Source organism: Syngnathus leptorhynchus, chromosome 7, assembly GCF_054491065.1.
Source record: "Syngnathus leptorhynchus isolate UIUO chromosome 7, UIUO_Slep, whole genome shotgun sequence".
Taxonomy (NCBI): domain Eukaryota; kingdom Metazoa; phylum Chordata; class Actinopteri; order Syngnathiformes; family Syngnathidae; genus Syngnathus; species Syngnathus leptorhynchus.
The window spans coordinates 14,047,184-14,073,311 of NC_141201.1; the positions used below are offsets into that span (position 1 = coordinate 14,047,184).

A 26,128-nucleotide genomic window follows, 5' to 3' on the forward strand; every position below is an offset into this window, starting at 1 on the left:
GCCATGGCCAGAGAAGAGAATAATAGCAGGCGTAATGTGTTATGGCGCAATTTCTTTTTTTTTTTTTTTTTTTTTTTTTTTTTCCCTTTCCCCCTCAGCCCAGCGCCGCCATAACTGGCTCGCTACCTTCGAAATATTCAAATCCTAGGTTCTTTTGGAAGAATTTCCATACAAGTTTTGTGCAGTTCCAAGCAAACGCTCCTCGAATACGTGTCAATGCCGCGCCGCAACCAACTCTCTCTTTTCTAGTCCCAATGGGGAGTGAGGGTCAGACAGGACTTAAATACAAAACAGGTAATAAGAGGCAGGTGAGAATAATCAAACTAATCATGGGCACACAGGAGGGGAGGGGCGAGCACACTGACAGAACTAATGACAACCTACACATAATGGACTGATCGGGGGCAAGACGTGACACGTGTTTTCTGCCAAACAGCAATATGTGCATTCAACAAAACTCATTGCAGTACATATTCAGATTTTTTTTTTTTTACTATGTCAGCGCTCGATCCATGGTGTACTGCCTCTCACACTTATCAGCTATTAGGAATACTATATCGCTAAAACATTTAATTATGTTTCATGTACATCAGCTCCTCTTTTTCAAACAGCTTGTTTCCTTATGACTTTCAGTCGAATTAGAAGTTAAAACAACTATAATTTAGACATTTGGTTCACTTGTATGCGTTTTGGTGTGTGGTTTAAACAAACTATAGCTTTATGTTTTCTCTCTCGTTTTCTGTCTCAGGTCTAATTACAACAACCTCAAGGAAACTGGACCGTGAACAACAAACTGAACATGTTTTAGAGGTGAGGACTTTTTTTTTTTTTACTAAAATAATGAGTGCATAAATAGGATACAACTGATACATAAAATGACATTAAAATGTCAGTGGATAAAATTCACGCATCTCCACATCTTCAACCGTAAAACACATATGCTAACATACCATTTAACATATATCCCACTTTTTAACCATGATTATGACACAAGGTTTACTTATTAATACCTATAATTAAAAACTGCTCCACATATGTTACTTCACTTACCATCCACCATAAGTATTACAGGTAAGGATTCAACATGGCAAACCACTTGAGGCATTGAGATTCAGTTATCCAATTTCACATCGCATGAAGTTAAAACCCCCAAAAGAAAATTATATTCACCCCTGTTGTGTTATCCCAGGACTCACAATGGTGACCCTTTCTTTATAAATAAATGACATATGGTTGACATTGCGCTGCCGGTATTTAGCCCTGCACCATTTCAGAAGCTGCCAACGTTTTGATGAAAACAAATGGCCTCTCCCATCTCATCTACGGCACATACTCAGCTCTATCCCCTCTGCTCCATATGGCTTTTCCCAATGTGGTTTTCATTAGCTTAGTAATAGAGCTTGTTTGAGGACAGTCAGTTCATTCTGATCCCTTTTAACAATAATGAGAAGTTGTATCAACTCAGGTCTCCCGTGATTAGTGATAAATTGTGCCATGCAGTGGCTTTCTCATCATGACTCAGAGTTGAGTGAAAGTAGGGTGTAGTTCTTGTTTCAGGTGTGTGTATGTGTATGTCATGCAGTCTTGGGACCAAAAATTACTCATAAGGGGAATGATTTTAAATGAACCTAGCAAATATCCTGGACATGTCTGCCTCCTGCAAAGGATTTTCATAGATATCCAATCCTTCCAAGTTCATGTAATGGCCAGTGTTGATGAGGACACACGGGCTAGTCATTTCACAAACTCATTTCAGCAAAGGTTCATTTTCTTTGCTCTTGCTATCTCATGCACTGATTTGTTTGCAAAATGCCAATCAGGGTGATCGATCGCCACTAACAATCAAAGCCAGTTTGCATAGAGTGCCTCATTCATTCAAATCACATATAAAAATCACAATGACACAAAAGCTCTGAATCCTTCACGATTCAAAATGTCGCCTTGTTACTTAAGTTCCTTTCTGCTTGTATTATGAATGTGCTGTATATGTACACATTTTATTGAGTGAAACCATGACTTGGATGGTATGATAAACAATGACCTCTCGGATATGCTGTTTTCTTGCTGTGGTTTTAAAGTAACATGATTGATTTTGACTGTGTGCAATTTAAGGTCCTTTAGTTCAAACAGATAGTTTTAACCATTCAAGCATTCAGATTAGTTGTATTTATTTCTTAAAATGCAGTTAATATAACTAACATTTAACAGAGTATCATGGGATTTAAGAATACAGCATCCATGTGAAAATGTGACATAGTTCTGCCCTTGTTTGTGGCTACCTAAAAGAATCGTATAGCAAATTCCATCCATCCATCCATCCGTCCATCCACCCATCCATCCCCCCATCCATCTTCTTCCGTTTATCTGGGGTCAGGTCACGGGGGCAACAGCTTTAGGAGAGACTCCCAGACTTCCCTCTCCCCAGCCACTTCATCCAGCTCATCCCGGGGGATCCCAAGGTGTTCCCAGGCCACCTGAGAGACATAGTCTCTCCAGCGCGTCCTGGGTCGTCCCCGGGGTCTCCTACCCAGGGAGGCGTCCAGGAGGCATCCTGATGAGCGATTAGCATGCTTGCTCCATTTTGCTGCTCTTATTTGTCTATTTATTTATTTATTGTTTATTTATTTGGGTTATTTGCTTATTACTCATTCGTTGCTCTTGTCTGTTCGTTTTTACTCTTTGTGCTATTTGATTGTGAGTGTTGTGTACTGTGTCTAGTCGCCGTGGGACGGTGGGAAACGTAATTTCGATCTCTTTCTGTGCCTTAACATGTGAAGACAATGACAATAAAGCGGACTTTGACTTTTGACTTTGAGATGCCCGAGCCACCTCATCTGGCTCCTCTCAACGTGGAGGAGCAGCGGCTCTACTCCGAGTCTCTCCCGGATGACCGAGCTTCTCACCCTATCTCTAAGGGAGAGCCCGGACACCCTGCGGAGGAAACTCATTTCGGCCGCTTGTATCCTGGATCTCGTTCTTTCGGTCACGACCCATAGCTCGTGACCATAGGTGAGGGTAGGAGCGTAGATCGACCGGTAAATCGAGAGCTTTGCCATTTGGCTCAGCTCTCTCTTCACCACGACGGACCGGTACAGAGTCCGCATTACTGCCGACGCTGCACCGATCCGCCTGTCAATCTTGTGCTCCATCCTGCCCTCACTCGTGAACAAGACCCCAAGATACTTGAACTCCTCCACTTGGGGCAGGATCTCATCCCCGATCCGGAGAGGGCATTCCACCCTTTTCCGACCGAGGACCATGGACTCTGATTTGGAGGTGCTGACTCTCATTCCGACCGCTTCACACTCAGCTGCGAACCGCTCCAGTGAGAGCTGGAGATCACGGCCTGAAGAAGCCAACAGCACCACGTCATCTGCAAACAGCAGTGACGAGATGCTGAGGTCCCCAAACCGGACCTCGCCTGCACCTAGAAATTCCGTCCATAAAAATTATGAACAGAATCGGTGACAAAGGGCAGCCTTGGTGGAGTCCAACCCTCACTGGGAACAAATCCGACTTACTGCCGGAAATGCGGACCAAACTCTGGCACCGGTGATACAGGGACTGTACCGCCCTTATCAGTTGGCTCGGCACCCCGTACTCCCTCCCGAAGCACCCTCCACAGAACCTCCCGAAGGACACGGTCGTACGCCTTCTCCAAGTCCACAAAACACATGTGGACTGGTTGGGCGAACTCCCATGCACCCTCGAGGATCCTGCCGAGGGTGTAGAGCTGGTCCACTGTTCCACGGCCAGGACAAAAGCCACACTGCTCCTCCTGAATCCGAGGCTCGACCTCCCGGCGGATCCTCCTCTCCAGCACCCCTGAATAGACCTTACCGGGGAGGCTGAGGAGTGTGATTCCCCTTCTTAAAGAGGGGACCACCACCCCAGTCTGCCAATCCAGAGGCACCGTCCCCGATGTCCACGCAATGCTGTAGAGGCGTGTCAGCCATGACAGCCCCACAGCATCCAAAGCCTTTAAGAACTCCAGGCGGATCTCATCCACCCCCGGGGCCCTGCCATCGAGGAGTTTTTTAACTACCTCAGTGACTTCGACCCCAGGGATTGGAGAGTCCGCCTCAGAGTCTCCAGGCCCTGCTTCCACAATGGAAGGTGTGCCGGTGGAATTGAGGAGGTCTTCAAAGTATTCTCCCCACCGACTCACGACGTCCCGAGTCGAGGTTAGCAGCACACCATCTCCACTGTAAACAGTGTTGACTCTGCACTGCTTCCCCCTCCTGAGACGCCGGATGGTGGACCAGAATTTCCTCGAAGCCGTCCGGAAGTCATTCTCCATGGCCTCGCCAAACTCCTCCCACGCCCGGGTTTTTGCCTCAACAACCGCCAAAGCCGCGTTCCGCTTGGCCAGCCGGTACCTGTCAGCTGCCTCCGGAGTCCCGCAGGCCAAAACGGCCCGATAGGACTCCTTCTTCAGCTTGACGGCATCCCTTACCGCCGGTGTCCACCAGCGGGTTCGGGGATTGCCGCCACGACAGGCCCCAATGACCTTACGGCCACAGCTCCGGTCGGCTGCCTCAACAATGGAGGCGCGGAACGTGGTCCACTCGGACTCAATATCCCCACCCTCCCTTGGGACGTGGGAAAAGCTCTGCCGGAGGTGGGAGTTGAAGCTCTTCCTGACAGGGGATTCTGCCAGACGTTCCCAGCAGACCCTCACAGAGCGTTTGGGTCTGCCAGGTCAGACCGGCATCTTCCCCCACCATCGGAGCCAACCCACCACCAGGTAGTGATCTGTTGACAGCTCCGCCCCTCTCTTCACCCGAGTGCCCAAAACATGCGGCCGCAAATCCGATGACACGACTACAAAATCGATCATCGAACTGCGGCCTACGGTGTCCTGGTGCCAAGTGCGCACATGGGTACCCTTATGCTTGAACATGGTGTTCATGAAAGAAAATCCGTGTGTGTATATATATATCTATATATATATATATAGATATATATATAGATATATATATGAATATAAATATATATATATATATATATATATATATAGATATGAATATAAATATATATATATATATATATATATATATATATATATATATATATATATATATATATATATATATATATATATATATATATATATATATATATTATGCAACAATGGCTTGGCACCCAGAATATGCACATAAGGACCAACTTGATGACACCAAAGCCCTCAGCTTCCCTAAGTGGTCACCAGAGCCAAAAAAGCGTCTTGATTAAATTCGCAACAGGGGAAATTTTGCACACAACGCCATTATGGAGTCAGGAGTGGGGGATCTGGTGCTATTTGATCTACTACCTAAACATGCACAGGGAAGCTCGTTAATGCACTGTGCCTACCATCAAGGCCTTTGACAAAAAAAAGTCTTTGTCTTAAAGTTGGCTCAATCACTCCCCTTCCTGGAGTCAGGAAATGATTGTGTTCAATCATGTAACCATGCCATAAATTGTTATCCAAAAATAATTGCAAAAAAATGACAGTCATTATTGGAATTGGACAGCACATTAAAGAAAGGTGGATCAGTATATATAAGTATACATAATAAACTCATACAGTTTAATTATGAGGAATTAAGACGTGGTAAAGACCACTAATTTCTGAGGAGTCTACCAGAATATATGAACCGCAACCAAATACGTTGCTCAAAGCACCGCTACCAAACACCTTGCTTGAGATGGCAAAGGCAAGTCTCAAACAATGTCTCCCTTCAGCCAGTGTTTTATTTTAAAACATTTAATGTCGAAAATTGCAAAGTGTGAGACAAATTCTACTCTTGGTTCAAATCCAAGTGTATTTAACATGCATAGTTTTAGCATTAACACAATTGTAAAGTGATAATACTACCTTACAAAATGTTTTTTTTTTTGAGGCGGGTAGGACTTAGTTTGGCTCCTCACGCATCCCCAATTGACGTCATTTTTACAGAATATGTCTGGATTTTCAGGTAAATTACATTTTATTATCAATCTCAGTTTTGTGGTCATAGTAGATTTGCTGTGTATGGAAAAAAGATTTAGATCCAGTGTCTTAAAACACACCCACACAAACACAAATGCACACACATGCACACATGCACACACGCACTCACACACACACACACACACACACACACACACACACACACACACGCACACGCACACACACACACAAACTAAATCTCACATTGTACTCATATGTTCCAGCAAAAGAACTGTCACTCTTTTAAATCTATTAATTTGCATCTTCTTGCATATGTAATATGACTGTAATTCAAGGAGGTAAATGTCAGGGTTTCTCTGAGTTAATCCAAGAAAACGTGGACGAATTCTTGAAAAGGTGCATTTGAGGAATTTGCAAAAATTTGGCTTCATCTGTACATTTATTCATAGGCTTTCATGCTTGTAATTCTGTTCTGCCCATTAAGGTGATGGTGTCAGATGGTGGGCCCAGTCCGAGGCAGAGTACAGTGTGGGTGATGGTGCAGGTCCTAGATGAAAATGACAACAAGCCGACATTTCTAGAGAAAGTCTACCAAGTCAAACTACCGGAGAGGGAGCGGAGAAAGAAGGGGGAGCCTATCTACCGCGTCTTTGCTTATGACCGCGATGATGGACCCAACGGAGACCTTTCTTACAGCATTGTGGATGGCAATGAAGATGGGAAATTCTTCATTGATCCCAAGACGGCAATGGTGTCATCTCGCAAGGCCTTCACTGCTGGGAGCTACGATATCCTGACAGTATGTACAACTGATATTTGTCCAATTCCTGGTAACATAGTAGCTGTAATCATTATAGTGTTTGAAAAGAACTAATGAAATGCAACCAAATTTGTATATTTGCTATTACTAATAATTTTGGTAAATCAAATGAAAAACTTTCACATTGCAGAGGAGAGAATGACTTTAGTTCCTAGCTAAATGAGACAAGTCTCGTGCAACTCCTTCAGTGAATACACACTCTAGCATTAAAATAATACAGTAGAGCAAAATGATTGATAATGTTGAAGCAGAGTACAAAAACAATCATGAAGTGTGTTATAATACAATACAATACAATACAATACAATACAATATAAAGCAGATCATTTAAACAGCAAATTTATGTAAATGGCTTTAATTCAGTATTTTGCAGTCCTCTAGTGTAGCTGCATTGTGATAGGGCTCCTGCATTTAAGATGACTGAAAAGAATCTCGAGTAACAGCTCAATTCTAGGGGGGAAAAAAATAAATGATGTACATCCAATTAATTTGAATTGTGTTCCACTGACACTATTATGAGCCTTTTGCATACTTCCTTTCCAATTTGGTTGATGACTTCTTTCTTTAGATCAAGGCAACAGACAATGGTCGTCCTCAGAAGTCCTCTACAGCTCGCCTCCACATTGAGTGGATCCGCCGTCCTCCAGCCACGGCTCTGCCACCTCTATTTGATGAGCCTTTCTACAATTTCACTGTTATGGAAAATGATAAAGTCACAGAAATTGTTGGCGTGGTCTCCATGCAGCGAAGTTCAGCACCCTTATGGTTTGACATCACAGGTAAAAAGAAATGTTTTTCTGGCAACCAGTAAAGTGCTAAGGGCATGGCTTGTTTGGCAGAATGAATCATTGCATTATCAGCGTAGCTCAGGTACCGTCGCCTCACTGTTTGCTCCGTTACGCCCAGCTCATCCCAGTCACCATGGTAACAGTAATTCCAGATGTATGTTGTATTATGCATAGGAGAAAAAATAATAAATTGAACCAGCAGTCTGTAAAGAACTTTAACAAAGTACATCATTAAACTTGGAATAGGGTGTGATGATGAGCCCCCCGAACCGTTCTGCACTAGGCTGTTCGGAAATTACGTTGCATTGCCCATTCATGACACTTTTGTCATGCGCCATCATTGCTGTGCCCAAAAATGTGGTTGTGTCCAACTAAATACATTTTTGCACAATTTATCATAAAAAAAAGTCTACATTTTTATCCTGTCCAACATTGTACACTAATATGGCTTTGATGCGTCAAAATTGACTTTCTTTACTTGAGAGGCTTAAATGAGATTATGTCATGTGAATTGCACTAAACCCAATTTCCCTGCATGTGTTAAAGCACTGACTGGTGTGGTACAAGTGATGTGATCCAATTACCAGTACATTTTGCTGTAAATCCACATGATTCAAGTATCGTGACAATGTGATTGAAAATAGTGCTGCATTTATTCTGCACAGTCAAGGTCGCCCAGCATAGAAAGTCAGCATGTGTCCAACTTTCTGACTACTGTCGTGCTTTTGACTGACCAGTTGCATATTTCCTGTCCATGACAATTTTTTTTTACTTTTTCATATCACTGACTGTGTCTCAATATTATTGTTAGTGTTTTTCATACTTCATTTCATGTTATTCATTTTCATATTTCATACTATATGCATCATAAAATATTACCTTTGCATATCAGAAAATGAAGACATCCAAACCAAATTAGTTTTATCCAATGTAGCGAAATTGTCAAAGTTAAGATGATTCTGACGACACCCCCGCTCTCTCTTTCTCTCTCTCCATCCATCCATCCATCCATCCATCCATCCATCCAACCCACAACCTCTGAAACGTGCGGTGACATGCTAACCAGTTGTCCACCATGGCTGTTTCTCTCTCTCTCTCTCTCTCTCTCTCTCTCTCTCTCTCTCTCTCTCTCTCTTTCTCTCTCTCTCTCTCTCTCTTTCTCTCTCTCTCTTTCTTTCTCTCTCTCTCTCTCTCTCTCTCTCTTTCTTTCTCTCTCTCTCTATTGCTCTTCCATTCACACACCTCACGGAGGTACAATTCAGACTTATCTCATTATTTATTTTTTCAGTATGAATTTTGATCAATTGTTATTTTTGGATTAAAGCATTGGATTTTAGCTCAAATAAGCCTTGATTCGGTATAGTTTGGAGTTAACACTCTTCATCATTTAAAAGTAATTTGTACCTGCAGGTAATTTCTAGGCCGGGAAACATTTACAATCTCGGTGGGCTCTATTTGTGTGGTTTCATGTAGCTTTGTCTTCATCATGCACTCCTTTTGTCCTATTCCTTTGGTCTTTGTGGCTCACTTGTTCTCTCCTCTTTCTCCTTAATGCTTCATGACTGAAAGGTCCCCGGTCTTTCCTTGAGATGTTTTTTATTCTGCAGAACATTTGCATCCGGAACTGTTCCTCTGAAGGTATCTGACTTCCACTTCCTCTTTTATGCTGTCAACTTTCCACTTGGTCTCCTTTCATTTCTTCATATTTTTTGGGGCTGTTTTCACTGTCATCATTGTCCACCTATGTGACCTAGATAATTGGTTTTTGTTTTATCCTTTTGTGGAAAGCTGGTTGCAAATATTTCACTATGGACTTGTGCTTGATCATGTCTGGTCTATTGACAAGCAATAAGTAATTACCAGAAGGCTCAGATCAGGCAGGAAGAGAGCTATGTAATATAACAAAACACTTTAGCGCTGGTTGCAATATAAAAAAAAAAAAGACTATACAATACAACCCTCTAATGTTGATTTTTTTTTTTCGATCCTAGATTTCCCTTGTCGTGACCGAGAGACTCCCGTAATTTGTTTTCCTCTGCGTTTCAATATATTTATACTGAGCAGAGAGGGGCCACTGCCTATTATCCATCCTGAGCGAAGCAATGGACTGCCCCAGCCGACAGATAGCAAGTTGCGTTCGATCTGTATAATTTTTTGCAGCCAGCTGCAGTCTTGATTGACGCATGAGCCAAGTATTGCATCCCTTCAGTATCCACATGTTTTGTTTTGTTCTTTGTCGATGTGTAAACTAGTTCTAATCATGGATAGGCCAGTACCGATACCAGCCTTTTTCAAGGTATCGGTATTTTCATGTATCGTATTTTTCGGACTAAAAGTCGCTCCGAGTAAAAGTCGCATCAGCCATAAAATGCAACATTAAGGGGGAAAAACATATATAAGTCGCATTTTGGGGGACATTTATTTGACAAAATCCAACACCAAGAACAGACATGAACCAGCAACAACAGGCTAAACGATACGGTTTGCTAACGTGACATAAACACAAACGAGGAGCTGAGAACGGGCCTGACGTAACATTAACAGTGATTTAAATAACTATAACATAAAGAACACGTTTAGCAAACCATCTGTGTCACTCCAAATCATTAAATCCATCGAATTTGTGCGTTTTAAAGTGAAAATAACATGTGAAGTGATCAACTTTACTAGTAAGTAAGTAATGTGTTAATGATCAAGTAAAAATTTGTGAATCATTACACATATAAGTCGCTCCTGAATATAAGTCACCCCCCCACCCACTATGAAAAAAAACCAAACGCGATTTATAGTCCGAAAAATACGGTACTAGTATCAGCCGACCTCATTGGGCCATTTCATGATCAGGGATTAGAAATTAGAGATATAGAACATCACAATAAATTTCATGCAATTTTAAGGAAAATTGCTCTATTGGGATATATAAGTTTCTTTAAAATCATCTGTCATTGTATTTGGGGGGAAAATTATGTTTCAAAAGTACTATTGGTATTGCATGTTGTTATGCTATGGGGGACTACTCAAGGACTGAGTACTTGTATTGGTATCGGTCTGGAAAAAAAAGTGGTATCAAATATCGGTAGTTCTGATATAGCTAGATAGAATACATCATAGATGGGGCTGGGCTATTGGTGGTCTTGCATACCTCTTGTTGCAAAATTATAAAAATAGAAAAAATAAAATAACAAAGAGAGGGGTCGAGAGGCTGCCACGGAGCCAACACTGAGAGGTGACTGTAATGCGAATTTAGACTGTCCTAATTACAGGTTGCCTATTTGGTGACTTTGGAATGGTTTCTGTTTCTAACAAATGTTATTTAATGACTGTAAGAAGGTCATCCAAGTTAGTGTGCCTTACTTTGCTGTCAGTTTGACCACCACATACAGTAGATGAGTGAATTCTGGGGCGATTGACCCCAGCTCCCCTACGAGCAGTGATCGTGAAAAGAAACTTTGGTGCTATAGCCATAATCTGACAGGATCACCTGCCTTTTTTTTTTTTGTTTAACAATGATAGTCAGAATATGGCTGCCATTTCTTTTGGTTTGTTGTCATGCTAAAACCTCTGTTGTCCAGCGACATGGCAGCTACGTATGTTCAGTGGACCATATTCTCCTGTGCGTAAGAGGGAAAAAGCATGCTTGTCTGCGTATTCTACAATCAACTTGCACTTTTCCTTTTGCATTTTAGAGGCTGTAGTAGGTCAAGCACTCCATGAAGGTGAAACATCATATTGCACTTAAAGTTTGGATGCAGTTACAATACATGCAACACATACCATACATACTAATGCAATACATAGTATACACATACTCATGCAGTGTTCCCTCTAATTTTTCAAGTTTCTGTGCAAACACACAAGCTCCCTGTGCACACTGTGGACCACTGTGTGCAACACCAGATTAATTAAATAAATAAATAAATAAATAAATAAAAAAATAATGTCAATGAGCTGGGTAGCACGTCCGCCTCACAGTTAGAAGGGTGCGGGTTCGATTCCACCTCCCGCCCTCCCTGTGTGGAGTTTGCATGTTCTCCCCGAGCCCGCGTGGGTTTTCTCCGGGCACTTTGGTTTCCTCCCACATCCCAAAGACATGCTTGGTAGGCCGATTGAGCACTCCAAATTTCCCCTAGGTGTGAGTGCGAGTGCGGATGGTTGTTCGTCTCTGTGTGTGCCCTGCGATTGGCTGGCAACCAGTTCAGGGTGTCCCCCGCCTGCTGCCCGATGACGGCTGGGATAGGCTCCAGCACGCCCGCGACCCCTGTGGGGACAAAGCGGTTCAGAAAATGAATGAATGAATGAATAATGTCAATGAGAACTTTAACTTGCTTGGGGTCGGATTTTGTTTTATGTGACAGCTCGTTCCTTTTCTGTCGATGTTTTGCGCTCTCTCACAATAATGTACCGATGCCCTGTCCCATCTTGAGTCTTTGTACAATTCCAACAGCTTTCAAATAACATTTCAGCTGAATGTGACGCTTGAGGTAGTCCAACTTCCATTGCTTCCATATTTTTCCCTCTGTAAACTCGCCCGCCACTTTGGCTTCACTGCATGTTTTGCAGAGGAGACCTTTCTCATTCGAAAAAGAGAAAATCTCACCCAGTTTCACAGCTTCCCCTTGTAGTTGCACACACTCCGATGGCCATACAATCTTAAAAGAACTGCCGCATCTCTTATTTATTTTGGCTTAGCAAGTGGATGTGTCGCTGCTCATTTGTTTCGCCATGATTAGCTAATTTAGCATTTGCATTGCTTGATGCTATGTCGTTAGCTAGCTAACCTGTGCGGCACGGATAGGCAGGACACATATGTGTCATACATATATGTAGCGTAAGTGAACCATATATCATTGGCTGGAGACCTGTCAATTACTGATTTACACTACAAAAAGGCACAGAAAGGTAATCATTCGTCCATTTAATTTGATTACGTCTAACATTCAATATGAATCAATCAGTTTATGCTAAATTTTATTTTGTGTGCAGCATGGAGTTTCTTGTGCGCAAAGACTGCGCGACCAGTGCGCAATTGCGCGGCTGTGCAGTTTAGAGGGAACACTGCTCATGTGGCCTTTTCTGTCTGATCTGGCCTTCTGCGTATTCTCCTATCAACTTGCACTTTTCCTTTTGCATTTCAGAGGCTGTAGTAGGTCAGAAACTCCATGAAGGTGAAACATCATATTGCACTTAAAGTGTGGATGCAGTTACAATACATGCAACACATACTATTATTACAAAAGAATTCAAGAAAACTATCAAAGACTGAAAACTGATTAAGTGGAGCAATTACCGTATTTTCCGGACTATAAGGCGCACCTAAAAACCTAAAATTTTCTCAAAAGCCGACAGTGCGCCTTATAGTCCGGTGCGCCTTATATATGGATCAATTGATGAATTTGTCAATCCATACTGGTTGTACACATTGCTCTGCCAAAATGTTTCAGTACGTTTTAGTACGACTAGTAAATTACAATTTCGCATCGCTTCCCAGCATTACGGCAACCGTGGTCAGGGGGCGTCACTGAATAGCCGTTGTACCTGTGAGGCTATTTCATTTCAAAATAGGCTGCTCCGTTAATGTTTTGAGTAAATTTACGGATCAATATGGAAGGGAAACATAGCTAAGCAGTACCAATGTGTTAGATCAAACTTTAGTCAGTTTCGATCATGTTATAGAAGATCGTTTGAGAAACCCGATTGTTTACACTTTGCTGAGGCTCATGGGAGTCTGCGAGCTGAGGCTCATGGGAGTTTGCGGGTGGCTAATGCTATAATGATAGCTGCTATACGCACGAGGCTATTTCATGTCAAAATAGGCTGCTCTGTTAATGTTCGAGTAAATTTACGGATCGATATGGAAGAGAAACACAGGTAAGCAATACCAATGTGTTAGATCGACCTTTAGTCAGTTCTGATCATTTTATAGGAGATCGCTTGAGAAACGCAATTGTTTACAATTTGCTGAGGCTCATGGGAGTCTGCGAGCTGAGGCTCATGGGAGTTTGCGGGTGGCTAATGCTATAGTGATAGCTGCTTTACGCACGAGGCTATTTCATGTCAAAATAGGCTGCTCTGTTAATGTTTCGAGTAAATTTACGGATTGATATGGGAGGGAAACATAGGTAAGCAGTACCAATGCGTTAGATCGAACTTTAGTCAGTTCTGATCATTTTATAGGAGATAGTTTGAGAAATGCAATTGTTTACACAGGGCTCATTGGTTATTGGCTAGTGGATGCATACCGCAACCCTAGTCAACCTCAGTTTGTTGCAGTATAGCTTCTATTTTATGCGCCTTAAATATGGACAAAGTTTTAAAATGGGCCATTCATTGAAGGTGCACCTTATAATCCGGTGCGCCTTTTAGTCTGGAAAATACGATAGTCATTGTGAGTTAGCCCATTGGCGGATAATATTGAGACTTTTTTCAGTTTATTTTCAATACTCAACTCTAACTAAGCGGAATGATTCACATTCAGTTATGCTGACGGCCAACTTTAAAAGACAAGCATTTTTTGAAAGTTAAAAAGGTTGCCCTGGGATGAGACTAGCTTGTTGAGGACAAACAAGTAGACGGCTCCCACTATTACAACAATTACATTCATACTAAGGATGGCATAAATGTTTAGTTTCATATTCAATCATAAAAGTTTTAGTGAGTGGTCTGCATCTCCCAGTTGGCCTTGTACACACTTCATCTGCTGATGTATAATATTATAGTAAGGATTTAATCTATATCTCTTAAGTGTGAAGCAGAGGTTTGTTAGCAACAAAAATTATTTTATAAAAAAAATCACTGGGGGCACATTTGCAGGTAAAACTTTACTCACGCTTTATGTTACCTTTTTGGGGCAGTGAGGAGCCCTGTAAGAGATTGTTTGTCACCCGCTGTGCTCCGTTCTGAGAGTGGCATTTTGAGGAATAGTTTTAGATCAGGGGTGTCCAACACTCTAAAGATATTCTTCTCAAGAAGCCAACCTTTAATTAAGTGTCAACATCACAAACCTCCACGGTCGACTTGAGCTCAGTTTGCGGTCTACCATTTGGCAGATCGGGTTTTCCTGGTTTAGAAGTTGTTCTTTATCCTCCCCGAGACCCAGAAAAAAAAACGTTTTCAAATGTATTAATTTTTTTAGACAACATAATTCTTAGGGGTGAAAAAAACATTACTACTAAATAAAAAAAACGCTTTCATTTTTTTTAATTTTTACAATATGTCCGTTTGAGAGGACATCGGGACTTGGTTATGGCAAACCTGAAAAGCATGGGATTTACTCTGTAAGGGCTAACTGGAACTAACAAAGTGACATGTTTGGCTTCAGGGATACGGGGCAAAACATATGTCCTCTACAGAGGACTAAAATGAATTGCTAGGTCTCAGGAGCTTATCTTTGAGAGATCAACTTAGCTACTTTATACTCTCGCTGAAAAAGAGATTTTTTCCAGGCATTTGATAACTTTATTTTGGGGGATGCACAATTTTGTACAATTTACCCCAAAAAAAAACCACGTGCAAAACATTTACCAAAAGGAAACTGCTCTGGCAAGATGATAATGCAGTGATGATTGCTCTTTGAATTTGTCTTGTACACAGCAGTCACATTTAAGCATGCACCAACCACACCCTTATATCAAACACCTCATTATCCAGTTAAAGCTGATACTCCACCCAAAAGATGAAATAGGTATAATTATGAACTGCTTTAGATTAGACATTCCCACGGTAGTGGATGGCCATCCGTCTATATAATTGTTACCTTAACTAGGAATAACACGTAATTGGGTTTTTGCTCCCAGGCTTCATTAAAATGACTGAGGTGTAATTTAGTTTTAATTTCTCAAAATTATAACTCCAAGTAGTGTAGACATAAGGTGGGCTGGTTACCAGTTTGGAGGCCCAAAAATGTGGACTCAATTAATTTTGCGCAAAAATACCCAAACATGCAACATACTGGGAGTGATGTATGAAAACAGATTAATTTAACATGCAGTGTGTGATTTATCAAACTTGAGACAAGCTGTGTTTGTTGATTTTGCACGTTAGGATGGGCAGGTGTATACCTGCACTGCTGTGTAGAACAATTATGAGGAACAATAGCGAGAATGAGGTTAGGAATAGTGAAAGACGACGACAGAATTCTGACTTTATTCTCAGAATTCTGAATTTAAAGTCGGAATTCTGACTTTAAAGTCAGAATTCTGAGAAAAAAAGTCAGAATCCTGTCACCCCTCGTTTTTTTTTATTCACTGGCCCTAATCCTCTTCCGTAGAATTCTCACTTTAAAGTCAGAATTTTGAGAAAAAAAGTCTGAATCCTGTCACCCCCCCTACCTTTTTTTTCTTAATTGGCCCTAATCCTCTTCCGTACTATGGAGTAGTACTCGAGAATTGCAAATTTTTAAACAGAGACATTAAAGGAACTCGGACTACTCCAGCCTGAAACAACACCGGACTTGCCTGCTACTCCTCCCCCGGATAGGTAGCGTCGGAAGGGGTGTGCGAGGAGGCAGAAGAGGGGCTAGCGGCCAACCCGACTCGCCCGGCCATACCTTCCATTCTTCTGGCGAATGTTCGATCACTGGACAACAAAATGGATTACATACGACTGCTGAGATCTGTGAACCGGACAGTGAGTAACTGCTGTGTGCTCGTGTTCACTGAGACTTGGTTAAATGTCAGCATTCCAGACTCTGCTGTACAACTGGGGCAGCTAGCATGCTATCAAGCAGACTGGGCCATTGTAAAGGGTGGAAAATCACGAAGATGAGGAATCTGTGTTTACATCCGTGACGAATGGTGCCGGGACACTGGTATTGCACAGCAATGACTCTGAGACTCTAAAAGTCGTGTGAGTTCATCAGAGCAACAGCCTGGGGTAAGAAGCTGTCTCTGTGTCTGCTGGTTTTGGCGTACAGAGCTCTATATCGCCGTCCGGAGGGGAGTAGTTCAAACAGACTGCAACCTGGGTGAGAAGGGTCTCTAGGGATGTTACCTGCACGTTCCCTGGTCCTGGACAAGTACAAGTCTTGGATAGATGGGAGGTTGATTCCAATTATCTTTTCTGCAGTCCTGATTGTCTGTTGCAGTCTGTGCTTGTCTTGTTTGGAGGCCAATCCAAACCAGACAGTGATGGAGGTGCAGAGGACAGACTGGATGATGGCAGTGTAGAAGGTCTTCAGCAGCTCCCGCGGCAGATTGAACTTCTTGAGCTGTCTCAGGAGGTACAGCCTCTGCTGGGCCTTCTTCCGGACAGAGTCTATGTGGCCGGTCCATTTCAGGTCCTGTGAGATTGTAGTACCCAGGAATTTGAGGGTGTCTGAAGAGAGTATAGTATTACTGCGGATAGTGAGAGGTGAAAGTGGTGAAGGATCTCGCCTGAAATCCACTGTCATCTCCACGGTCTTGAGCGGGTTCAGCTCCACGTGATTTTGGCTGCACCAGTGGACCAGCCACTCCACCTCTTGTCTGTACGCAGTCTCATCACCGTCCCGGATCAGTCCGATGAGAGTCGTGTTGTCTGCATACTTCAGGAGCTTCACAGCAGAGTCACCTGAAGAGAAATCGTTGGTGTAGAGAGAGAAGAGCAGTGGGGAGAGAATGCACCCCTGAGGGGCGCCAGTATTGGTGGTCCGGGTGTCAGATGTGAGGCTCCCCAGCCTCACACGCTGTCTCCTGTTGGTCAGGAAGCTGGTGATCCACTGACAGATGGAGGCAGGCACCGCGAGCGGGATGAGCTTCTGTTGGAGGATGTCAGGAGCAATGGTGTTGAATGCCGAGCTGAAGTCCACAAACAGGATCCTGGCGTGGTTTCCTGGGGTGTCCAGGTGGTCCAGGATGTAGTGCAGTCCCATGTTGACCGCATCATCCACCGACCTGTTTGCCCAGTAGGCAAACTGGAGGGGGTCAAGAAGGGGGCATGTGACATCCTTCAGGTGGTTCAGCACTAACCTCTTGAAAGATTTCATGACCACAGATGTCAGTGCGACAGGTCTATAGTCATTCAAACCTGTGATGGCGGGCTTCTTGGCCACTGGAACGATGGTGAAGCTCTTGAAGAACGAGGGCACCTCACACAGCTACAGGGAACGGTTGAAGATCCGTGCAAAGGTGGGTGCCAGCTGCTCAGCACAGACTTTCAAGCAGGAAGGTGACGAGCCATCTAGGCCCAGTGCCTTCCTGATCTTTTGTCTCCGGAACATCTGGCACACTTCCTCCTCGCAGATCTTCAGTGCGGGCATGGCCTCTGCAAGAGAGAGAGTAGGTGACAATTCATCCAGCAATATTAGTTTTCATGGATAGTAATTGCTGTAGTCCCGAGTGATGTCAAATGTGCCACTTTAAATTACAAACTGTAGATGATATAAACACGTACGAGGTGCATGATAGAATAACTAATAGCATACAGTTAGGATACAGTTGAATATGTGAAAGCACCATTTGAATAGGTGGCCACATTGCACTTGAGGTTTTGCCGGTTATCCACAGCAATTGTTCTTGTGCACTAGTGTGTCACTACAAAACAAATATGCATCCAATTAGAGGTTAGCGTAGCTCTGCACTACCTTAAATCTATGCTAACAGCCATTTAATAGCCAAGTAACAGCTGTCTGCAGGAAACATTCGACTGGTTATTGAATTGTGCTGCAGGTTGAAGGTCATTTCTTCAAGGGGAACTGGCACTAGAGAAGACAATTTCTAGTGGATTTTTTTTTTTTTTATTGTCCTCGTATCTGATGGGATTAATGTCAATTAATGCTTTCCTGTAAGCAAACATCTAGAATCTGTTGGGTGGTAGTTTTTAAGTACAATTTCAAGAGCATTTAGATTTGCTTTGTGTATTTTTTTTATTTGTGACGCATATTATTTCTTTCAAGTAATATCTAGCAAGCACACTTCCTAATCCTCATTTGCATATAAGTGAAATACGTACTGCACTAGAATGGAAATGGCAAAGCAAAAGAGCTGCTATAAGATGTAAAGAATGACCAAGTAGCATACATAAATTGCTGCAGTGCAGTAATGAAACACTTCACCATATTGACTTGTGACAGATGTCATTAGACTAAAATTGTTCAATTGTAAAAACTACAATGATAAATACTATTAATTTATGGTATGCCACCATAATGCTTGTGACATTTAATTTGAAGATTGCATGGTGAAGTGAGGTACTGTCTTGTTCTGTCAACAGACAGTGATCATAAACCTTGCAGGCAGCAGAAAGCAATTTTGAGTTCTGGCAGAGGCCAGGTTTCTTTGTATATAATTTGGTGTTGGCAGAAGGGAGGTTCTCTCTGGCCTCAGTGGGATTCTTGCCAAACCTCCTTCTTCCACATGGCCTGAAAGAGGATGCTTGGTTTGGACAACAGACACAGTAATTTCAACCTCCCTGTAATACAGTGTGTTTTAATGTATTTTTCTGTCTTTGTGTATCTTCCCCATTTCCGACTGCTGAACAAACAGTGCATCCTGTGTTCTTCAATGTTACATGGATAAATCATAACAAATTGCCTTTCAAATCTTTTGTTCTCAAAGTGCTCTTGTATGTTTCCAGTCAACACAAAGGTTTCTCTAAACAGTGATTTCCAAAGTGGTCACATAAATAATTCACGAGAACATGCAACCAAAGGCATAGACCACCTTTTCAAAGCTGGAGTTATGATGCATATACATATAATCTTACATGATAATCCTATTAAAAACTCACTCTCAATGGCAACAATATGTATGAGATCCAATACAGGAACTAGATCATAATTTCTCACGATCAGTGAGATGTTTTGGTTTATGTTTTGGTTTTTTTAATCATTGCTATTGTACACCAGAATTGTGTAAAACTGACCACTGGTAATTAATTGGCCATTTTCCCATTGGAAAAATAATGAAACTAAAATCTCACATCTCTGTCAGATTCTGAAACCACTGAAAATGACAACCAAAAAAAATAAACATCCTTAGACTGTGTTACTCAGTCTGTGCGTGCGTGCGTGCGTGCGTGCGTGCGTGCGTGCACTCATGTATTCTTTGTGTAAGCTGTTTTGTGTTTAGATGCAGTTTACATGATTAACATTGTTTCTCTTGCACTGCGGCTGTTTGGAGCAGGTGGGAATACAGACAGTGTATTTGATGTCGAGAAGGCCATGGGGACCATCATCATTGCCAGGCCTTTGGATGCTGAGCACCGCTCTTCTTATAACCTAACTGTGCAGGCTACAGATGGCATCAATATCGCATACACACAGGTAAAACATGTATGCCACACAACTGTCCTCGCTATAATTGGATTTGAGATGGACTTAACAGTCGCAATTGTGGTAGATGTATGAAAAGTTGATGAATATTTTAGGGGTAACAGTCACTAACACCATATGAACTTGGCAGCATTCATACAATTGATATACACCTAAATCTCGATTTTACGGGAACTTTGGGGTTCAGAATTCTGGAATCGCGTTAACCCCGCGTTCTATAGAAAGTCTTGTTCTTTTAGAAAGCCATTTTTTAGGCAGCCAAAGGGGTCCTTTGTTACATTAATTTAGGTCAGCCATGTTATTGGGTCTTTCGAAGGGTTCCGTTTGCTCCACACACATTGAAGTCTGTTTACATTTTATTAAAAGACAAGCAATACGCAGATGACAATATCAGGCGGATTGAGTAAGTCATTTGATGCTATGTGAATTGGATGGAAGAGAGAATAAAGCAGACAGGTGTCCGGCCACGCTCTTTGACTTGTGAGTGACTGTGTGGGTGAGGTGCTGCTGCCAGCGTCCCCCTTTCCTGATCAAAAACGATCCTAGCTATCCTTAACACTGTAATATAAACAGCCCGGTTTCTTATTATCTAATGCCTTTAAATTGGTCACGGAAATTCATCGAGTCACTAGCACTTAGGTTGAAGCGCTAGTCATTTAGCTTCGTACGGTCAATATATCCATCCATCCATTTTCTATACCACTTGTTCCCAAGGGGTTTGCAGGCATGCTGGAGCCTATCCCAGCAGTCATCGGGCAGTAGGCCCTGAACCGGTTGCCAGCCGATCGCAGGGTCCTTATATCATCCATTTAAAATACTACTTAAAAATCTATTTATAACAAAAAGAAATTGGGGTACATGACCAAACCGCGTTAGAAAGTTGCGTCATATAGAAGCGAGTAAAATCGAGATTTAGATGTACTGTTGACATATTCAGAGGTTGTAAAACATAATGGAACATTTACATCATTACAGTCTATATGTTGTTGTTGTTTTTTTTAAATTAGTAAATACATTTTGGGATGTTTATGCATATTAGCAAATGTCAGCTCTACTATGGGAGAATAACATGCATAGACTTGATTTTACTTGGCAAGAGGTGGTAAGCAAGTCTGCCAACTTTTAACTCAACTCAGTTTCATATATGTCATGTTATTGAAGATTATTTTTTGGAGGCACTTGTGCTTGCTAAAAGCTTCAGCCATTCATACATGACCTAAATATATTTATTTTGGCATATAGGCGAGTGTAAATGTTAGCTAATAATGTGAAAAAGCAATCTATTGAAGGGAGTCTTTGATTCTATACACAGAACAACAGTTATTACAATATTAGTTAACAAGGACATCCCTCGTATGTTAATGATACTTGTTAATACTAACTAAATTATGGAACTACTTCTGGTTAGTGTGGAACATTTCTACTTTTGTTCACGCTTCCAATTTGATTGACTGAAAAGACAATTGGTTAACTTTTGGTTTATTAAACTGCTCTCGCATTAAAGGTTTTTCATAAGCACGTTGCACAACATTGAAAACAAAAATTGTGTCAGTCATTTATAATTGACCATTCATCTACTCAGTCAAGGGAATGTCTTTGAAGGACCTCGCTTCTTTGCCTTTGGCCTCCTCTTTTCCACACAAATACACACCTGTAAGATGGAACCAAGTCTCTTGTATGGACATTTAGCACAGCAACATGCCACCAGGGAGAGCCTTGGCTGTTCAGCTACAGAAGGCTGACTGCCACAGCAGGGTTTATATTTAGACTAACTGCCTGGCAGGTCTCCAGTCACTTTCCTTCCACTTTTTGTTATGTTTTCTTTACAAATCTCAGGATCCAGTTTCTGAATGTGTGCAAAGTACATGTTGACGCTTTCCTCGCCTTGCAAATCATACAGTTGCCCCTGCTGCAATTTCAGTTTGGTTAGTTTATGTTGGATGAGCAGTCAGTCAGTACAAAAGCTGAGAGAAGTGGTTGCGTTTTTCACCTAAGCCTGAGCTTAGTGGTTTTGAAGAAGGCTAGATTGAGTGGGCTCCTTTGATAAGGGTCAAGCAATTTTTTTGAAGTTTCTGTTTATCTCCTAATATTGACTTAGAAGAGTTTGTCCTTAACATCTCATCATGCTATATCTGAAATGTTCCAATTTTGCTGCCTAATGAAACTAGTCAAAACATTTGGCTGACAGTTTAGCCCAGTGATCCCTGCATAAAATAAAATGCAATAGGTGACTCAATAAGTTACTCACACTGCATTGAGCACAGTGCCCGCTTGCCAGGGGGGAAAAAAAGTTCTATTTGGGTGGCAGTGCGCTGCAATGTCATCTCAGTACATCCCATCGGAAAGATAGTGGTAGAGAGATTTCAGAATGAAAATATAAAAAGATTGTGGTGTAGTTTTACAGTAAAAACTGTAAACAAAGTAAAGGAATTCGTAAATTAAAGAATATGATGATGATGATAGAACTTTATTCATCCCACAGCGGGGAAATTTACTTGTCACAGCAGCGCATACGAGTGCAAGAATATAAGTGCCAAAATTTCAAAAAAGGATAAATTACAGACAAGGACAAGACAAGTGCCGCTAGCAGAGACGAAACACAATTGTATCAGGTGCCATGCATGTTGTAGAGTCTGACCGCATATTATATTATATTACCGTATTGGCCCGAATATAAGACGATGTTTTTTGCATTGAAATAAGACTGAAAAAGTGGGGGGTCGTCTTACATTCGGGCTCTAGACATTATACCCATTCACAACGATAGATGGCGCCAGATATCTTCAAAGCGAATGCTGAACTTAACTCCCAGGCCAAAGCGAACCCCTGTCATGAAGAATAAAAATAAAAATAGCGGTAGCAGTTTGCATTATTTTATTGCAATGTGTTTGCTTATTCTGATTTGTTTCAAGACTACAGTTACAGTTGGACTTTACTTTGATGGTTAATGGAGTTATTGCAATTTTGTTGTTTTATCACAGTAGATTGGCTTATTTATATTTCAAAAACCAGAAGCCATTAATTTACAAATGTAATTGCACTTTATTTTACATATTTAAATGTTCAGATATTAAGATGTGATAGACAGTTTTTGTATGATTTGAATGAGGTAAAATAACATGCTTTTTCTCTCGAATATATTATAATCATTAGTTTGATAGTGTCTCAAATCCAGTGATTCACAACAAGAACGTTGGGGCGCACTGGTATACTGCTCAGTGGCCTAGTGGTAGAGTACCCGCCCTGAGACTGGAAGGTTGTGGGTTCAAACCCCGGCTGGGTCACATTAAAGACTATAAAAACTGGACCCATTGCCTCCCTGCTTGGCACTCAGCAATAAGGGTTGGAATTGGGGTGTAAAATCACCAAAATGATTCCTGAGCACTGCTTCTGCTCACTGCTCTCCTCTCCCCCAGGGGATGGGTTAAATACAGAGGACAAATTTCACCACACCCAAATGTGCGTGCATTGAGACTTTTGATTTGACTTTAACTTTTAATCACGACAGATACTGCAAAAAGCTGATCGACTCTATGTCACTTAATTTGTGTAAAATGTATTTATTCATTACAAATATATATTTGTTCGTCAGGCAGAACAATTAATGCCTTTTTTATAATTGTGCATTGGTGGTCCTTTATTTTGTCACGCTGTTGGGCGTGGACTGGCGTCTTTCAATATGTAAACTTTTAACTTGTTGCCAGAACGCCTAGAATCCTTCCATGCCTCTTCGTCAGGCGCTCAACCAATGCCACACCCCGGCCCTGGTCTTTTTTGTTACTTTGTTTGTTTCATTTCTCGCTTGAAGAATGTTTTTGGCTCATACGTTTGTTTATAAGGACGTTTACTTTGCCACTTCCATATTGACTTTGCGTCACAGCTCCTTCACTGGTATCCTAGTATCCTTCCATGCTTCTTCGTCAGGCGCTCAACTAATGCCACACCCCGGCCCTGGTCTTTTTTGTTACTTTGTTTGTTTCAATTCTCGCTTGAAGAATGTTTTTGGCTCATACGTTTGTTTATAAGGACGTTTACTTTGCCACTTCCATATTGACTTTGCGTCACAGCTCCTTCACTAGAGAGTACAAGTGTTGCCATTAAACCTGTTTCCATTTATAAATCAGAACAAGTCATGGCTTCCTGCAATTATATCAGCCATGAGTTCACTTAAACCAGTCACTGATTTCAAACTGTATGAATAGGTAATTGTTTTAAATGATTTGAGATATGATCATAAAAAAAGGAAATTTGTAATGAGCATAATCATTTAAATGCCATTAGTCTTTCAGCTTTGTACATATACAGTATTATCTCTTAAAAATTTAATTCTGACCACCTGGTTTTGTAATCCCTGAGTTAGAAAAGACTATTTTTTTTCGTGTCAGATTTTGGATGACTCATTTTGTGCCTTTTCACTCGTCACTGGTGACTCACAGAATTTTACTTGTCATAACATGCAACTATCTCAACATTAGTTTCCTGACAGTTTTCAGTCAGAGGTAAATTGCATTGGAGAATATGTCAAATTCTAATTTAATTTTTCACAGAACATCCAACAGAATGTCAATTTCCACAGAAAGTATGAAAGTAACTTGAAAGCAACTATGCATGTACTTTCAAAAGTATGTTATAATAAGACCACTCAACAGTGATATCATTTCTGTCTTTTCTCTCCATGGTCAAGGTTCACATCACTGTTACTGACAACAATGACAACGCTCCCATCTTCTCCCAGCCATTCTATGATGTCACTATTTCTGAGGACACACCTCCTGACAGTGAAGTGGTTCAGGTCCTAGCATTGGACAGAGATGAGAATCATCAGCTGAGTTATTCCTTGCAAAGTGCAATAGACTCAAACAGCATGCGTCTGTTCCGCATCGACCCCATTATGGGGACCATCTACACAACCCAGAGTTTGGACCATGAGGCTTGTGCACAGCACATACTTACTGTTATGGTAAGCGATCTTGACTGGAGATTGACTGAGCCATAGCTAGAGCATGAGCTTGTTGTGGCAGAGTTCATCTGTTGTATGTGTTGTTGTTTGTTAAATGTTTATATTTTACCTGAGAACTGACGTGTGGTGAATTGTCTTCGTTGCTCAGCCGGTCTCCAAAAACACTTGGTGGAAGGTGGCTGGCTCAGAGAAGGAAAACTTCAGTGACACGTGGCTGATTAGGAAAATATTTTATTCAACCGATGTCAGAATGAAGTGCCTCACGCCCAAAGAAAAATAGTTGAGTGGCCCGCCCGAGTGTTCCAGTCACCATACTTTATACCTGACGACCCAGGATCTTATCGCTTTGCCTAACAGCTGCGGTTTGAGCCTCAGTTCGCTTGTTTGTTCTGCGGTCCCTACATGGTCATCTTTTCGTTATTTTCTGGTCACGAACAACTGGCCGTTCTATATTTTGTGTTGTACCTATACATTACTGAAACTAAACCTCCCTATCCCGCACAAATAGGCCTGTGCTTGACCTGGTACATGACCCTGGCCCTATGAGGAAAACATACAGAAATAGGGCCAGAGGAAAAATATTCTACACATGTAATGTTTATTCTTTCCTAAAAAGAATTTATCAATTTACAAATAGATAATACTGTATATTGTACCTTAGAATCCTCCACTTGCTCTACAAAAAAAGAGCTCCGGCATCTGCTGTTGTTCGTTATCGTACTGAGCGGGAAAGGTTGGCAAGTGATTACACAGGACATATATAATGTAGAAACATTTAGTGCAACATAGTGGAAATGGCTGTGGCTGGAGGGAAGGGACGAATCAGGGTGCATGGTCCAAGCGGACGGGAACAAGATTTGAAGCAGGTGTGTAAGGGAAAAGCAGGAGGCAGGCAGTAGGCAGTCCGGGAATATGATGCCAAACAGGGCAGGGTAAATATTTCAGAATATGAATTTGAATGTTCTAAGTGGTTGGATACAATGAATCCAATGAAGAGTGTTGAAGATCTGAAAGACTAGTGAAGTCCAAAACCAGCTTAAGAAAGGCAGCTGCTAATTGGTAGAATGATGTCCCTCTGCCTGCAACACACCTAAAGCTCAGTGGCCTAGTAGTAGAGTGTCTGCCCTGAGACTGGAAGGTTGTGGGGTCAAACCCCGGCCGGGTCATACCAAAGACTATAAAAATGGAACCCATTGCCTCCCTGCTTGGCACTCAGCATTAAGGGTTGGAATTGGGGGGTTAGATCACCAAATGATTCCCGAGCGCGGCACCGCTGCTGCTCACTGCTCCCCTCTCCCCCAGGGGATGGATCAAAATCACATGGGGATAGGTTAAATGCAGAGGACAAATTTCACCACACCCAGATGTGTGTATGATG

At 41.9% G+C, this 26,128-nt stretch overlaps 1 protein-coding gene across 1 annotated transcript in view; it reads left to right on the forward strand.

The window, feature by feature from the left end:
• The window catches only part of fat3a (FAT atypical cadherin 3a), a 191,713-nt gene that overhangs the window by 112,285 nt on the left and 53,300 nt on the right, over positions 1-26,128 (forward strand). Inside the window, exons 5-9 of the mRNA XM_085916854.1 lie at positions 749-810; positions 6,420-6,734; positions 7,324-7,534; positions 19,642-19,781; positions 24,475-24,750. Of these exons, the coding sequence (XP_085772980.1) occupies positions 749-810; positions 6,420-6,734; positions 7,324-7,534; positions 19,642-19,781; positions 24,475-24,750 (1,004 nt within the window). The remainder of the gene's footprint in view (positions 1-748; positions 811-6,419; positions 6,735-7,323; positions 7,535-19,641; positions 19,782-24,474; positions 24,751-26,128) is intronic.